The following is an 18,011-nucleotide window of genomic DNA, read 5'->3' as shown; positions in this document are numbered from 1 at the left end:
ACCTTAAAGCAATAAAAAAAATTGATATTTTCATTTTTCTCCATTTTATTAACTATTTTTAACCTTTTCTTAAATGTATAGAAATTGAATATTTTTTTTAAAATCTATGCATTTCTTCTGTTTGACAAATACTATTTTTTCACAAGAAATTTTTCATATGCCAAACCAAAATGGACTGAACTGTTGGGCTTGTACTGTGATACATACCATACCGTGGTCACAGTGTACCATTTCTCCTGTATGTATTTGTGAATGAATTGGTTCTTGAGAGAGTGAGTGCCATGTTTAGTGATTTATGTTGTGTTTTCAAACTGAAAAGATGAAAAGAGTGGGTAGTTGATTCAGTACATGAATGGTTGATCAAGTGAGCTGACTGTTCAGTGTCACTGGTTTGGTTCTTTGAGACTATCAGATCAGCCTACAGACAAGACAGTATGGTTTCCTACAAGGTGACTGTGGCTCCACTGGATACATGAACTGCAGAGAGTTATTTTCAGCAACAGGTCTGTCCAATCAGACAACACCTGCGACATGACCAATGGTCCAGCCAGTAGAGCTATTGTAATCAGCTACTGATTAACCGGATTAGTTTATATAATGTCAATCTCTCCAAGAAGGGGAACATCAGGGGCAACCATGTCTTTCATCTGCCATTCAAAATAGTTCACCTCAGACAGACTGTACTTTCAGATGACATTTAAAACCTGTTTTGAGGTTTCCCTTGGCTACAAATGAGTAAGGCACATCAACTCTTGTTTTTGTTATTGAAACCATAATGACTACTTGCATGAAAGAGCTCAACAAACACATCAACATGAATCACAAGATCAAAAGAAACAATCATGATAATTACAACTCAGCAACAAAAGTGTCATGATTCAAGTGAAAAAACATGCTGAACACAAAATACCACAGGTTTAAAATCCAGCCACTCACCTATACTAAAAACCTTGTCTACCCAAAACATGAAGCTGTGCATCTACACATTCCCATTGTTTCAGCTCATCTCAAATCACGACAATGAGCTGACACCTAGCGGGACTGAGAGACACCTACACCAACTAGCTTCACACGCAACTGAGACAAAAGATGTTCGTAATTGACCAACTGAAGTTTCACTGAGGAAAAGCAAATTTATCAACCAAATCAATTACTGTTCTTTCAGGAGTGTAGGTGACAGGCTCTATATTGATTAAGGTGCAAGTGCCGAAAGCATCGAAGGGCAAGGCCAAGCTTAACTATCGACAAAGCTATTTCACATTTATTTTTTGTTTCAGGCATTCAAGATCACGTCAAGGTTGGCATTAGGGGGCAGGGATTGCCCTGAGATTGAACACAAGTGACAGCAATATGCAAATGCCATCAAACTCGAATCACAATCAATGTCCATATAACAGGCTTAGGGACTTATCACCTCTTGACGAGGCGTAATGGTTTTTGCTGCACTCTGCTCGGAAACATCAAAACCAATAATTCCTTCTTTGAGAAAACAGAAAAAAACAAACTAAATGGAATGATAAAAGATTTTGCCAAAGAGTCAAGATGAACTCATTTAGAGTCAAGCATATGTAAAAACATGATTTTACATGTTTGCACTGCAAATACAATAATATTAAGAAGAATGAATGTCTAGTATCATCTATTGGTCACTACGAATAACTGACGACAGCAGATCCTCATGCTGTATTTGTCATGGTTTTCTGCGTAGCAGTTTTTGTTTTTGTTTTGAACTCAATCAAAATTCCCTATCAACAATCAATATCATGAACTAAGCATTTTTGGGGCATGTCATCAAGAAAGAGATCAGTATAAACTCTTCATGTTTGGAAGCAAGTTTACTATATATGCAGCCAATGAAGAATGTTTTTTTAAAAACTAAGCAAATCTGATCCATGACAGCAGGCTGCAAATAAACCAGAATCTGGACCAGACATTCCAGTGATTAATATCATGAGCATGAACCTACACAACTGGGATGTAATACAAAATCAAACAAACAATCCCCAGTGGACAATGATCTAATGTCAAAGAGGAATAAGAATTGCAATACAGAAAGTTGGACTACAAAAAGATAAAGCTCTGAGCCACTCCAAAAAATTCTTCAAAGTTGGCGCCCTTAGTTGGCAAGATATGTTGATTATTGCTGTTGGTACAGTTTTGTCAGCATGGTTTTTGAACTTGTGGATTTCATGAATATGTAAACATGTGCAGCTTCTGTCATACAAATGGATAAAAAAGCACTCCTAATGATAATAAAGTCGGACCCTAACACATATCTACTCATCAACAAATCCTGTACCAGTCCATGAAACATGTTACTGTTTACCTAACAAAACCAACTTGGAGACAAAATGTAACTTGTGCACGCAACAAAAATAAACAATACCTGATGATGCCATTTTATGATATTTTCTTTGATGTTTCAATCAATTCTCACTACAGACTCCTAGTATCACCATGTTGACAGACGAACATGAAACATCAATTCCTGGTTTGACTTGTTAATGTGTGGGTACATGATATGTCATGTTAACATCCATCAACATGCACTCAGTGTACTATTTTCTTATGTCCTGATGCTATCTTCCACACAAACACTCACTGTTGAGAGGGTCTCATGGAATCGTTGAAATCTTCATTAACATGATAACATGAAGTCTGTTGAGAAAGATTGTGAGATGGATTGAGAAACATCAATAGTTTGCTAAAGCCCAACAATATGCTCCTTTTCGGATCGTTTCAGAAGCTAATAAACATTCTGTGCAGGTGAAATAATCAATTTAACATAACAAATTATTCAATGTTTCTGATGGAATCAATTTCTTTGATAATCAGTCATGCAAAACATTATATAAAAAGACTGTTAGATCAACAAATGATGAAAATAGAACATGTAATTGTCCTTTAGTAAAATCAGTAAGGCGATCATTACTTTGTGCTTTTTTTCAAAGTCATTGTCTTGAGATCATTAAGTTCATACCAAAATTACCTGTAGACTGAGAACAGCATTAGCATCTCAAGCCTTAATATGTTTGGCTTTAGGATGATTCTATTGATATTAAAAGTAAAATCTTTTCAGCTGGTACTTAAGCCGATTCTCTGCTCTGATGTGAACCTCACTGATGTGAAGTCAGTACAGTCTTGGATGATAATTGATGTTAATCACCAGACCAAACTCTGGGTGTGATAAAAATCATTTTTGAACGGACAAGTGTGGTTATTTTAAGTCTATTTGTTCTGGAACTACATGGCATTTATCACCATTTATTACAATGATCAAATTTGCTGGCATCCAACAAAATGTTTGTTTATTTGACAAAGGTGCCCAAACCTTCAAAGGCAAGCATAACGTTACTAAGTGAGTGAGTGAGTGAGTTAAAATATATAATCACATCAGCAATACTTCAGCCATATTGATATAATTAAACAAATTATAAATTGACAATAGTTAAAAATGATTTAGAAATATCTGTCAAAGAAGAACAGTAAAACAAAGTTACAAAGTATACACTAACTACAGTAATTAGAATGTAACGTCTAATGTACTGTTAAATAGTGTAAAGAAATAAATCTTTCTTTTATTTGTAATCTAATATACTTAGCATATGTACTGAACAAAATAAGTTAGGAATAATAATGCTTTTAAGATTGATGTTTTATCAGTGCGTCAATGAAAAAATACATCATTATTCAAAACTTCAAAATTTGCATATATCCCTAACTATTTTTGTCCAGTATAGGTTAATGTACATATTAGTCCAGATGAGACTTGTTTGGTCACATCTAACTCTGAGTAACACACCTTTTGCAGGCCAACAAATTGAACACATAATGTAATCTAAATAAGACTTCCAAAGTACATAAAAATTGAAAGAGAAAAAAATAAAAGGCCTAGGAGGCATGTATGTATGTGGGCACACATACACACGCACGCATGCATCCACACACACACACGTGTTGTCTTGTGCATTTACTGCTTACATTTAACTACATTAGTGAGACATGATTCAAACAAATGAATCAATGACATGGTTGGAATAATTACAATCACACTGATATCACAATGTTCTCTTTCCAGTTAAATCACAAGATAGAGGCATTACTAAATTAATGTGACTGTCGACCTTTCATCTAAAGTGATTGTGCAATTAATGTGACTAACCCTAGCTTTTGGCTATAGAACCAATGAGCAAACATCACAGGAAAGTTAATAGCAGGGTGATAGCAGTTTGGGTCAATAATGAGGTGTTTTGTGCTGTTGCACAAGGACGACTACTGAGTGCAAAATATACATGTCAGTTGATATAATGGCTTAACTTGACAATAGTCGTCAGGAAAGTATTATTATCTGATCTGAGCAGTATGGAGGCTGCCATATTTAGATACATACTTCTAAGTCTATGTGAGGAGTGGATGTTTCTTGAACAGCATAGACCAATCCAGCATTAGACATTTCTGATATGTCTATATGATAATGTAAGGTGGGTAGCACATGCCTAAATATTTGGGGTTACTTGACCACTGACTGTGAGTCCATCATATTTTCTGCCTTGACATCAAGTCTGGTTAGTCTGACCACTGTTGCTAAGCTAAAAATATGTTTCGCTGACCTAACTGCTCTTACTTTTTCATCCTATACTGCCACTAAATTTTGTATTGCAGCTCTATTTTGTACTGACATTGTTTTCAGTTATTTTCATTGATTCATAACTAGTTTAGTTTATAATACAATGTTAATTGTGGAATTTATGCTAGTGCTCAAAGACTGAATGCATTTCATTTATTGTTTCAATTCAGAAACGGACATGATGTAACAGTTTCAAACTTTTTTTAAAAAATAGACCAACAGAACAATACTTGAAGTTGAATACATGTTTTTACATGACCACCTAAACCTAATGTTTGGCTAAGCATCTTCTGAAGCAACAAATAAATACCTGACTACACAGAGAGCAACACTTCATAATGCTATCTCAAAGGTCTATTTTAAGAGGTAGGAACTTTGTTTTGGCACAGACTCCGTAGAAACAGTCTTGATGACATGTGATGTCGAAGATAAATGCTAACGACATAACCACAAGCAATATGATGTGCAACACACACTAACATAACATGTGCAGTCATTTGGCACCCTGCACTGAACAGATCCCATGCTGGAACTAGTGGCAGGATCATGCAGTACATGCTGCAGGCATGCCTCTCATGTTATTGTCAGTCCATGCTGAGAAAATATCCTCCTTTGTAGGGCTCCTGATAATTTTTCAACATTATGAGTACATACCCCGTATTATTTCAATACAGGTGTTCTGGAAAAACACAGGAGTACATTCAGAGTACTGAATGATATTTAGTGTTTAAGTAATTCTATGTATGGTTTCATACTATTATTATACTATTTATAGGATATTCATACAGGACACATATCCAGGCAACTAGTGCTTCGATTATTGGATATCACTGTCAACGGCCCATCGTAGTATCAGTCTCAACTCCCTGGGCAGTATGCAGTTCCTGCTGCTTCTAGCTGCACTGAGTGTTTTTTGTAGCTGTCTCATCCTGTCGAGGTACCCATTCCTAGCTGGGTGAACTGGGACACATAGCCACAGTACTTTGCCCAAGTTTATTGCATTGCTGCACCTGCAACTAGGTGTTTCTAAATATGCCACTGAAATAAGTAGGTGTTTGCATGTATTCATATGGCCACCACCTGGTCAAATACCAACAGATTCGTCCACAGGGTTGTGTACTGTACACTAGGGGTTGTCACAACACAGAAAGAGTCTGCACACAAAGCACAGGCCAAGGTGTTGACACCCGGTCACAGGTGGGCTTGATCCCAACATCTCATACTTTGCTGGATCGCTAGCCTGGTGCTTTAGCGCGTAACCCACTGCATCCCCATAGATGCCCCGCAACATTGTAAATCTTGTGTATAAAGGTCAATAAACAATATAACAATCCTCTGGTTAATATGTCTCTAAATGATTCTAAAACTGTACACCACTGCTGTGGTGCATATCTGTTATGTTTTCTGAAAAATTTCCTGCCGTGTTGTGTATATGGTTTATGTACCGATACAGCTCTTATCTGGAGCCCTGCTCCTTTGTGTTTATAACATACATTAGTTGGATAGTTGCTCAATGCCACACTCAGCAATATTCCAGCTATATGCAGTGAGTATGTGAGTATAGTTTAATGCTGCTTTCAGCAATATTCCAGCAATATCATGGTGGGGGACACCTGAAATAGATTTCACACATTGAGGGGGATCCTAAGCATGACCACCTCTCAGCTTTAAAAGAAGTCTGGATCAGACAATCCAGTGATCAACACTATGAGTATAAATGACAATCTACGCAACTGAGATACAATGTCAACTGTCAACCTGACCACCTGATCCCATCAGTTGATTTTCATGACAAGCATGGGTTATTGAGGGCCAATGCTAACCCATATCTTCATGGATTTAAAATATATGTTTATATAACATGTGATTCAGATCACCTCCTGAAGTTACAAACCATAACTCATTACAGATTACTTCTTTTCTGAATATTTCATGAATACTGAAACTAAATCAAATCATACTAAGAAGAGAGTCAATTTTGTTTTATACTGGCCAAGCAATCTGGTAACAAACAATAGTCCAAGCTACCAAATCTTCAAATCATTCATCCATTAGTATATTGATCACATTAGTCTACATGACTACCTCCCTTCTCTTAAAGGTCACATGCAACGTAAAACACAACTTTGCAGATTCTGGTACCTTTCGGTATGCACTTACCAAAACAAATCATAAAAAATGCCAATTCAACCTATAAAGTTGAAAAAAACGCGATGAAAAAAAAGCCCGCGAAATCGGAGTTCAAACGTTTCACTAAATTCCCCCCAGCGCTGGGGGGAAAACTGGTTTCAAGAGCTGTGCTGCGCTGCGTCCATAACGCATGCGCAGTGAATAGGTTCGCGGAGCTTGAAACAGTATGCATGCCCAGCGTCTGAGGTCGTGAGCAGTAGTCTAATCTTGGTTGTGTACACAAACAAGTAAATGATCTACTCGTTACGTAAAAAAAACTTGTTGATTGTGGTAAGCAGTCTCTGTCACAGAGAAAGCTCAGCGTCTGGTTTATTCACACCTATACGTCTGCCTGCCTGTCTGCTAAAGACAACATACAGTACACAGCTTCAATCATTGACCATGTGTAATTTGAACTTAACACCTGTCAGAGTATACGACATAAAGAAAATAAGTTGATTTATGACTCGTGCACCCGAGTCCCGTGTCTGCCACATTATGTAATTAGGCATGTGTGATACACATGACATGTTTTTATGTCTGTGGGTTGCAAACAAACTACATTCACTTTTTTCGGATGACTGGATCTGACGGAAACTGGTGCAAACTCTTGTCAGTTTCAAGTCCTGCCTTGTACTTGGACGAATGACAGATTCCAGCCACGCAGTAGTTTACCATCTCTACTGATGTCATTTTTGATTGGATCGAGCGCAAATTCGGAGAACATGTAGTTTCAAAACCCAACATCTCTATATACATTCTTCATGGATAACGACTTGTTTTAGTGGGTATGATTTTGTTTGACAACAGTATATGAATCCATACTGAAACGACGCATCAAGTACACACAAAGAAGTTGTTATCCATAAAGAATCTTACTTTCTTGTGACTCGCTATACTTCTAAAATGCCCATCAAACAGATCATCTGTCTGTACACGCAATGAACCCTCAGCAGATCAGCAAATGTAACAGCCAATCAGAATCCGTGGTTACACTTGAGTGCACATCCAGGTGCTAAGACTGGGTTCGGTCTCCCGAGGGCTTCGTTTCTGGGGAAGTAAGCCCAAGTACAAAATATTGCACTTTTGAATCGCGATTGTACGCTTATAATTTTGTTTATTTGTTTTTTTAAAAGCAGCAATGTATATTATATGTCATGAATAAGTGATAAATGTGTTTTAATTATGTTTGATTTTTTGGTTGCATGTGACCTTTAAAGATGAAATGTCTGTCCAGAGATGAGAGAGCAAAATCAATAGTTCAACCCAGATCTCCAACAAAAGACCTGAAACGATGGCTCTTGTTTCCCTCTTGGTACTAAGTTTTAAGGGAATTAACTCACCTATCCTGTTTTCATGGTTTTCAACTTATACAAATCTAGCAGTCAAGTTAAAAAGAGTGACAGAAATTCATCGGCTTAAAAGTGAGTGAGTGAGAGAGTGAGTGAGTTTAATTTTACGCTGCACTCAGCAAATATTCCAGCTATATGAGTCTATATTATGACCTTGGTCTGTAAATAATCAAGTCTGGACCAGACAATCCAGTGATCAACAACATAAGCTTCTATCTGTCCAATTCAGAACTTATGACATGTGTCAACCAAGTCAGTGAACCTGACTGCTCGATCTTGTTAGTTGCTTCTTACGACAAGCATAGTCGCCTTTTATGGCAAGCATGGGTTGCTGAAGTCATATTCTACCCCGGACCTTCACAGGTCTCATCAGGTTAAAGATGAACAAACAAATGTAATTGGTGTTTCACTATACCATTTCATATCAAAGATAATATAAATTGATGAGTGAGGCCATTGAAAGGATGGCCTCTCATCTCTTTTGTGAATTATCTTGACCTCAGGTAACAAAGTCAAACTAAGACACCATATTTTCAGAAATGCTTCTTATATTTCCACCTACAGACTGTTATAATTTGACATCTCAAGCAATGCAAAACACAACTTTGCAGATTCTGATACCTTTCGGTATGGACTTACAGTAACAAATTATGAAAAATGCTAATTCAGCTTCTAAAGATGAAAAACAACACAAGGAAGGAAAAATCTCTGTGAAACTGGAGTTTCAAACGATTCACTAATTTCACCCCAGCTGGAGTGAAAAGTCGTTTCAACAGTGTGCCACACTGTACACATAGTGCATGCACAGTGAAAAGGTTCCCATAGCTAGAAGTGGGATGCCTGGTTTATAAGGTCATGAGCAGGAGCAATCTAATCTTGATTGTGTACACAAAAATGTAAATAATCTACTTCTTACATACAAACAAATTGATTGTGATAAGCAGCCTCTGTCATAGAACAAAACTCTGTTTTATTGACATCTATGTGTCTGTCTGCAAAAATATGCAAAACACAACTTTAATCACTGATCACCATCACATGTAATTGGAAGACCTATGAGGCAATATGCCATGAACAAAGAGCCCTGAGAAGAACTGGCAAAGGAACCAGCCAAAGAAAGTCTTTGTTACACTTGCGTGCTTGCCCACCTGCTCTGACTGGGTTTGGTATACCAGGTGCTTCATTTTGAGTGTAGTAAACCCAAGTTCAAAATATTGCACTTTTGATTTGCGACTGTATGCTTATAATTTTGTTTGGTTCATAATCAGTGATGTATATTATAACTGCTAGTTGTGTTTTAATTATGTTCATTTTTTGGGTTGCAGCTAAGTTTGAAACAGTGAGGGACTAAGTGGGGGAGTATGGTTTTAGCAATATTCCAGCAATACCATGGTAGGGTACATCAGAAATGAACTCCACTCACTGTATCAAACTACCCATGTCTTCGAACCCTGGTCGCATACGCATTAACAGCTACTTAGCACCCCTTAAACAGATTTCAGTTTAATGACCCCTTAAACATGATGAAACTTACATATAATTATTATTATTATCATAAGCTTTATAATAGAATTTGGTATAACTGACTGTGGCACAGTGATGCAGCATCATAAAGAGAATTCAATGGTCAGTCCAGTGGTCAATGGCCATCATCCTTTGCCAAAATGCATACAGAGAAACACAGTTGTGTAAGAACAGTGAGTGAGTGAATTTAGTTTTATGTCACTATTAGCAATATTCCAGCAGTACCATGATGGGCACACCAGGAATGAACCTCATACGTATCCATGTGGTGTATCGAACCTGGGTCTTCTGCATGATGAGTGAAAGCTTTAGCCACTGGGCTCCCCTTACTGCCACGTGTTTGAGCTTAAGCGACCTACATGAATATACCAGCCTGACTTGAACTACTTGTAGCTATTCAGTTTTTACATCTTATCTATGATGATACAGTTGTAGGCCAGTAGGCCCAGTACTGGGTTCAAGTCAGCACTGGACCAACATCAACTGTGCTGATCATCACGTTAACAACAGCCTGATAGAGACAGACATATTGAATTAGGACATCATACAAAGTACTAATGGCAGTATACAGCAACATCAGGATGTCAACTATGAAGGAAGTTTCCTCGTGATCTAATCAGGGTATACCTTAATGTGAACTCATATCATAGTGAATCACTGAATGAGTTTAGTTTTACACCATACTCAGCAATATTCCAGCTACATGGTGGCAGTCTGTAAATAATCAATTCTGGACCTGACGATCCAGTGATTGCCAGCATGAGCAACAATCTAAACAACTGGGATATGATGACATGTATCAAACAAGTCACTGAGCCTGAACACCTGATCCTGTTAGTCACCTCTCATGACATCCATGGGTTACTGAAGATCAATTCTAACCTGGATCTTCAGAGGTTCTCATATCATAGGTGTCAGCACCTTATCACTGACTTAGAAACATGACATATTTCACCATATTTGAGAAACATGTTTATCTACCAAAATAGAAATGTCAAGGCATCATTAAACCATATGTGAGTTTAAGCAAGAACTGGAAAAGAATATTGATTTCTAAAGTTCAAAGAGCCATGCTCTTGACTCAAAATGTCTAGATATTTAATCCACATTGTACATGATCCATGTCAAGGATTAATCTTGGATTTTAAACTAAGTGCCCTTGGCAGGCAAAATAGGAAAAATGATTAGCTCTTTAAATTGGGGAATTATTTTCAAAATTCTTAATTTCCTTAGTATTTTAACATTGAAATTTTACATTGCATTAATGCAATAGTGGTAAATGAAACATTAAAACCTCTCAATGTTAATTCATCACATTATCAGTGAAATACAAGACATCTCTTCAAAGAAATAAAATTAGCTATAACTGCATCTGGATGAATTGGAAAATTTTAATCAAAGTATTGTATTCTGACATTTGTTGCAGACATGAGGGAATATTGGCCTCAGTGAGATTGAGTGAGTAAGTGAATCAGTGAGTGGTTTTATGCTGTGGCAAGTAATATTTCTTAATCAACATTTTAGGAACACCTGGCAGTTAACTTTGAAAAACATAGACAGCTACCGTATTGTTGTGCATTTCGGCTTCTAAATTGAAAAGACGGGATTGTACTCATATACATGTTTACAGTTAACTTGTACATGTTGTACACTTACCTTGGAAGGACATACATTATCGTCTTGAATCAAGTAAAACCAACAGCCACACCTTGTGCTACTAATATACTGCTTGAAAGATCATATTTGAACAGTATAATGTCAAAATGAAATAAATATAAAATCCTAAATAACATCCCACAGAAAATATCAACATATTATTTAAACAACTATAACCACTAATCAACTGCCAACTGTACAATATATTAAGTTGACAAGAACATATCTTGATGCATGTTACATATCTCACATATTACACAAATAACATCTCAGCACTAAAATATACTGAGTCAAAAAAGAAACTTCACGATCTTTCTTCAGGGCACTACAAAAGAACAAGAGATGGTAAGAAGGTTAAATTGTTATTATTTTATTGCTGAGATCTGTGTGATGCACTCAATACACTGACAGTGCCACAATCAGTTCCATTAGGCTACACTGCCATTCCAAAACATGGGTATACAGAATGTCTAGTCACAATGTGGATGTCGAGAATGGAGACTGGCAGTCTGCAAACGATTTTGAATGGTCTGTGAGGACAGTCGACCTCTAAACATCTCAGCCCTGGTTCATGAGGCTGGCAGTAATCTGTCACGTAGGTGACGCAGGGCGATTTGAGCGTCTTCTGCTTATGACATCACACAACCTTGGGCAATCAGAAGTGGTGCCAGTTTGTTGTAAACGACCTCGCTGCATCCATTGCTCTTGCGATGTCAGTAACTGATCTTCATGACAACGGCTCGTTCACGTTGCACATTTGACAATCATGTCATTTAAAGTACCGTTAGAACTGTGGTTTAAAAGTGTTTTTTCAATTCTTGAGGCCAATGCAAACATGTGCAAATGAAGAAAACTTCGTTGCCAAGATCGCATGATCAACTGCACACGCAAAACCTGATTTGGCACTAACATCATTTGCACGACAAATGGATGGGTTTGAGTGGGTTTTGCTAACGTTTTTCTAGAGTCGAAAGATAGATGTATCATCAGAGAAAAAATTATTCATTATTTTAAAATTTACATTTTGTGAAGCTTCTTTTTTGATTCAGTATATATGCTCACCAAAAACAAAATTGCCTTTATTTCATTTGCATATTCTTGTGTACATTCACATCCAAAACCAAACCTAATGACATTAATAAACGCAAAAGCATGCTGAGATTCTCTTTACATATCACCATCTTTCAGTATCAGTATCATTGACTATCAGTGTCTCCCTGGCTTTTCTGGATTGCATAGATCTCTGGATGTTCACACAGAGAAGGCTTCAACATATGTTCAAAGGATGAAGGCAAACCCGTGAATCTACTCATTGGAACTCTGAGGTTTGATTAGATTACAGGACATATTGCTTCTAATAAGCACTTTAGCAGGTGCTTATAAACATACAAACATTTGCAAATACACCACCAGACCCTTCAATGATTTCTAAATAATGCATGTTTTTTTCAGAAAAATCAGACGCTGATCTGGTTAAATGAGCAAGATATTAGCTAATTAACTCTTCAGCTTATCCACGCCATCCACAGCTACCGATAACTGTAAAACATTATGCTCAATGCTGAGCATTTCTTGTGTTAGTATGACCACTTTCCATGACACACACTCACTATGATCACTGAGATAACTATGATAATAAATGCTGAAAACACATTTCATAAGAGTTTCATAATTTTTCTTAAGATGTAAACATGACATGGTGATGAAGGGAAGGAACTAGCTCTAAAAAGCTGTGTACAATGTATGTGTAAAAGAGAAGTCATTATTAAAATTTGTAGTACCTCTTGTAAAATTATTTAATATAAATGACAATATTACATTTGAATAAGTTAATCATAGGTTGGAAGACGAGCTAAATCATAAGGAATTTGTGTATGCGTAAAAGGTCAATGTCAAAATAAATACTCCTTGTCAGGTTTTTAAAGATTTTCAGTGAATCATAACACGAACGACAATATAAACTTAAGAAGACAATGACCCAGTCATAAGTTCATACAAAGTAGCTCTGAACAACGTCCAGTACTTTGAATGGAAATTTCATAGGACCAAGAAGCTTAGTGCCTTTCATGAACATAATAAATGACAGAATCACTGCCGATCGAAGAACACGACAGAGTCACTGTCTGTAAAGAACATCAATGTCACTTTAACTTGAATAGGAGTTGGTCACTTGGTGATGAACGTTTAGCAACTTTAGGCAATACTCATGGTATGCTTTTTGTGTGAATGGACCCTAGCATATTAAGACTCCGCTGATGAAATAAAAAAAACCAAAAAACATTCACAGTTTGACTTCGGTGTTTGGTGAAATATTTAATTCATAAATGTGCATTGAGCTAATCTAAGGTACTTACTTTTTCTTCATGAAGAGTGGACGTATGGAGGACGCCATTTTCGTTGTAAGGGGAAGTAACTGTGGATATACACCAGTTGTGATACCCTCTAAACATCTTAAAATGTTCAAATTCTGTCTGTGACGATGTTTAACAATGAGCAGAGCTATTTTATGAAAACCTATAATAAACTTGCATCTACTTATTTTGTTCGAGAATAATGACTACGATTTTGACATAATAAATAGATGATAAATGTATTAAAGTGACATGTTTACATGAATGTATTTGTGTTTATTATTGTCAGTATGAACAGAGAGCCTATATACAGCCTGCTGTAGAGTATTCCTGGTGTGAAGATGACAGTTTTATCTTTATCTGCATATTGTTCATGATCAACCAGTTCATAACTCCACGAAAAGGGCATGTGTTAGGTTATTTACACGCGCCTTTCATGGCATCATTATGCGTTTCATGCTCATTTTGTGTAATATTCTCATTACAGAACTCGATCTTGTTCCATCACTGGAACCATTGGTCAGGTGTCGGTGTGAACATGACATTCTCTCAGACGTTTTCACTCAAATTTGGTATATATATTTACGCCAACAATGGCGTATCTAGTCTTTCTGTTTGTTACTACTTCAACATGCACGTATTACATCTTCTAGGATTCTGCGATGAACGATCAAAGGTGCCAACAGTACTTTATCAGACGATAATGTGCACTTACGTCACACTGTGTTGACGTCACTGTGCCATTCAAGTCTGCCCCCTCGCAATTGAACACTTTCGCATTGCGTATTAGTGTATGTGACGTCACGATGCATACCATCAGTGATAAAGCATGTGTTTTGTCACGATAAAGCACTGATGTACTACGTCAATAAGAGGTGTATGTATTGCGTCATCAGTGATGTCTGTATTATGTCACCAATGACATCGACATTTGCATTGTCACAGAAAGAGCATAAAAGAGATTCTTGTGTGGCATTTCAGAAAGTGCTATTTGATGAACGTAAAGAACTTTCAGGATTTAATCCGACCTCATCATCCGGTAGGAGTAATGAACAGTAACTTTTAGCTGCACACATGATGATAGACTATATCGTACCTACTGTTCCTACTGTTTCACAAGAAAACCCCCATTGTAACCATGCCTATGACGTGACAAAGCTTTGATGACATAATACATACGGACGTCATAATGGATACAACTAACGGGGCTGATAGGTATACATGTTATTATGAATATTAACATTATTGTTTACCTCAAAATTATTTGATTATTTTAGAAATAATTCATTCATTCATATTTTAGAAATAATTCAGTCATTCTGACTTTACGTCACAATCAGACTTGAATGACGTCACCACTGTTGATGACTCAACAAAACAATTGTTTGGGAGGTTTCTACGTGTCAATACGCAGTGAATAGTCTTGCAGTTTCCGGGAATCTAATACCATTTGATCATGTTTTTCAACCAATCAGATTACCGAGCAAAGTGACTTTTGGTTTACAATGTACAGATAACTATTATTCAAAATAATTTGATTATGAGGCCGGTACAGGACCCGTAACGTTGAAAAGAATAAAAGGAGGTGGTATCCAGAAAAGTCTTTATGAGTATTGTAAAACAGTTGGACGAACAACGTTAACTTTCTCAACTGTTATATCGTGAGTGTCAGGTATTTTGTACTATGTAACAATGATCTATAATATTTCAGTCTGGAGAAAAAAATCCTGTGATTGACATTGTGAGCAAACATGACACTCACTCGGCTAAATCCTCGAGTCTGCCCATCCGATCCATGACCACACTTGTCTCTCGGCATGTCCTCGATAAGGTAACAGTTGTAACCACGTGACTTAGGAACTTCACGCTTACGAACAGCATGTCACAGATGGTTTGAAAAAGTTTGTAAAAGGAATACTATTTATTTTCTACTTCAAATGCAAGGGCTAATATTCATTGTGTACGATGTATGAATATTTCAGAATATAACACATAATGACCGTATCACGACATGAAACAATAGACTGACTAGTCCCTGATACGAAATATATGTACAACAACAACAACAACAACAACAACAACAACAACAACAACAACAACAACATATGTTTAAGTTTGCTGGAATAGATTGTTGCTGTTGTTGTTCAACGTCGCACCCAGCGATATCCCAGCCATATGGTTGTTGACGGTAATTCTTGACCAGACACCCCAGTGATCAACAGCATGAGCCTCCATCTGCACAACTGGTATACGATGACGTGTGTCCAAAAAGTCAGCGAGCCTGACCATTCGATCATGTTAGTCGTAGCTTACGACAAGGATTGGATGCCGAAGACAGTTTTTACCCGGATCTGCACGGGTTGATGAAATATGTTAAACCGAACCCCAAGCTTTCTTCCATAATACATATAGAAACGTTAGTAATCTGACTTGCCGCCTATAAAAGGCGTGCATGGGCTGTAATCGATAGAACAGTTTCGGAGTGTTATGACAGGTTGAGCTGACAGCTGATAGGCGTGTTACTCTGAAGGTGCAGTTTCAAATAGAAAACTCGACGGACCGCTGAATGATATTATGGACGCATCAATCACCTTGACGACTTTATACAGAGATGGTCTGAGAATAACTTGAGATTTGGTTTCAGATTCTAGACAAGATGAATAGAGGCTCGCTACATCCAAAATTTCTTCCAAATGAGGATATTTACCACCCCAAACACACTCGCGTGATAACTTCTTCATCATCTAGCGTCATTCTTAAATTCGATTAATCTGTTCTCGTCTCTCCCACAACTGACCTTTTTCGAAGGGGAGCTACTCTTACCATACACCAATATTAACCGACTGGCCAGAAAATGTATTTTCACGGTGCGTTCAACATAATTCCAGTCATATGGCGGCGGTCAGCCTTCCAGTGGTCAACAGCATGAGTATCGATCTACGCATTCGGGATACGATGACATGTGTCAACCTATTCAGCACTCCTGACCACCCGATTCCGTTTACCCCAAGTCGCCTTTTACGATAAGCATGGGTTACTGAAGGCCAATTCTAACCCAGATCTACACGGGTGTAAGAGTGAACGTGAGAGTAAGGTTTTACTTACACATTGTACCCATGTGGGGAATCGAACCGAGTCCTTGGCCTAACAAGCGAAGGTTTTAACCACTAGGTTACCCCACAACTACATGTAACTGAAGAAGGATAGTGAAAGCTGAAGATCTAATTGTGAAGTTTGTCGGGAATATTTGCTGATAGACCAGTCTTTAACAATTAGAGACAGCTGCCTAACTATTTACCAGCCTGTGCTCTCGTTAGTACTCCGTGCCCGAAAGCAGTGAAAATAATGGTTGAACAGCACCAACAGGCGGTAAGATAATTGTTTAATACCAAATCAAAATAATCACTTTCTTACTGTCAAACAAAAGTTATATCTAACGGCTGTGGCGATCCAGATTCTTTGTACACTCGCCAGGAAAAAGAAAAACAAGTAGCCACGGGCAACAAGGCAGGTGCTTATTTTGCAGACTGCTAAGAACATGAATTCATAGCATGCCAAATATACAACGGTATTAACCTTTCACTTCATGGGACATACGGTTTGTTCTTAATTCATGGTAGATGCTGTATTCAAATCCGTTTCTTGAATTTAATTCACATATCTGAACACGTAGATTCTTGGAATGGGTCAATCAAGACTGGTCAATATAACGATTAAGCTCACCCCGACTTTCATTACAGTTATTGACGGAACACAGCCAGACTCCTGAATATATGTTTCTGAACGAGTTGTGCAAACATCTGGTAGACAGACCTTTCTTCTAATTAGGTTCGACAGAGATGAATGTGTACACGCCCTTTTGGTAAGCTGATGTACTATGAGAATATCCGGGATTCTGAAAATGGCGAAGGTAAAAAGAATTCTGTGTATACCCTTTATTCTTTCTAGATTATTAATTGGGTATTTTTTCCCCGGCAATTTAACTTTGTACCTTTTTTGGAGTGAATCAGGAATGAATCAGGCGTGGGTGATAAGGCTTAGTGAGAATAACAGGATGGTATTCCGGATTCAGTCAAGGGAATCGTGGGGTTGACACCCTCAGATATGGTTGGTTATACGACGTTACCATACCTACAGTTGGCATGTTTCAAAGTAGGCGTGCACGTGGACATACATTGCATGCATCTGCCAAATTGCTTTCAAAGTTTTTCACAAATGTCCACAAGAGAACCTTACACATACATACATACATACATACATACATACATACATACATACATACATACATACATACATACATACATACATACATACATACATACATACATACAT

At 37.4% G+C, this 18,011-nt stretch overlaps 1 protein-coding gene across 1 annotated transcript in view; it reads right to left on the bottom strand.

Moving 5' to 3' along the window:
• Positions 1–13,739, bottom strand: part of LOC137274081 (zinc finger CCHC domain-containing protein 10-like) — a 60,290-nt gene extending 46,551 nt beyond the window's left edge. The window contains exon 1 of the mRNA XM_067807074.1: positions 13,683–13,739. Coding sequence (XP_067663175.1) covers positions 13,683–13,720 — 38 coding nt within the window. The 5' untranslated portion in view covers positions 13,721–13,739. The remainder of the gene's footprint in view (positions 1–13,682) is intronic.
• Positions 13,740–18,011: the final 4,272 nt, after the last annotated feature.

This window comes from Haliotis asinina, chromosome 2 (genome assembly GCF_037392515.1).
Source record: "Haliotis asinina isolate JCU_RB_2024 chromosome 2, JCU_Hal_asi_v2, whole genome shotgun sequence".
NCBI lineage: Eukaryota > Metazoa > Mollusca > Gastropoda > Lepetellida > Haliotidae > Haliotis > Haliotis asinina.
This window is presented reverse-complemented; position numbering and strand designations above follow the sequence as displayed.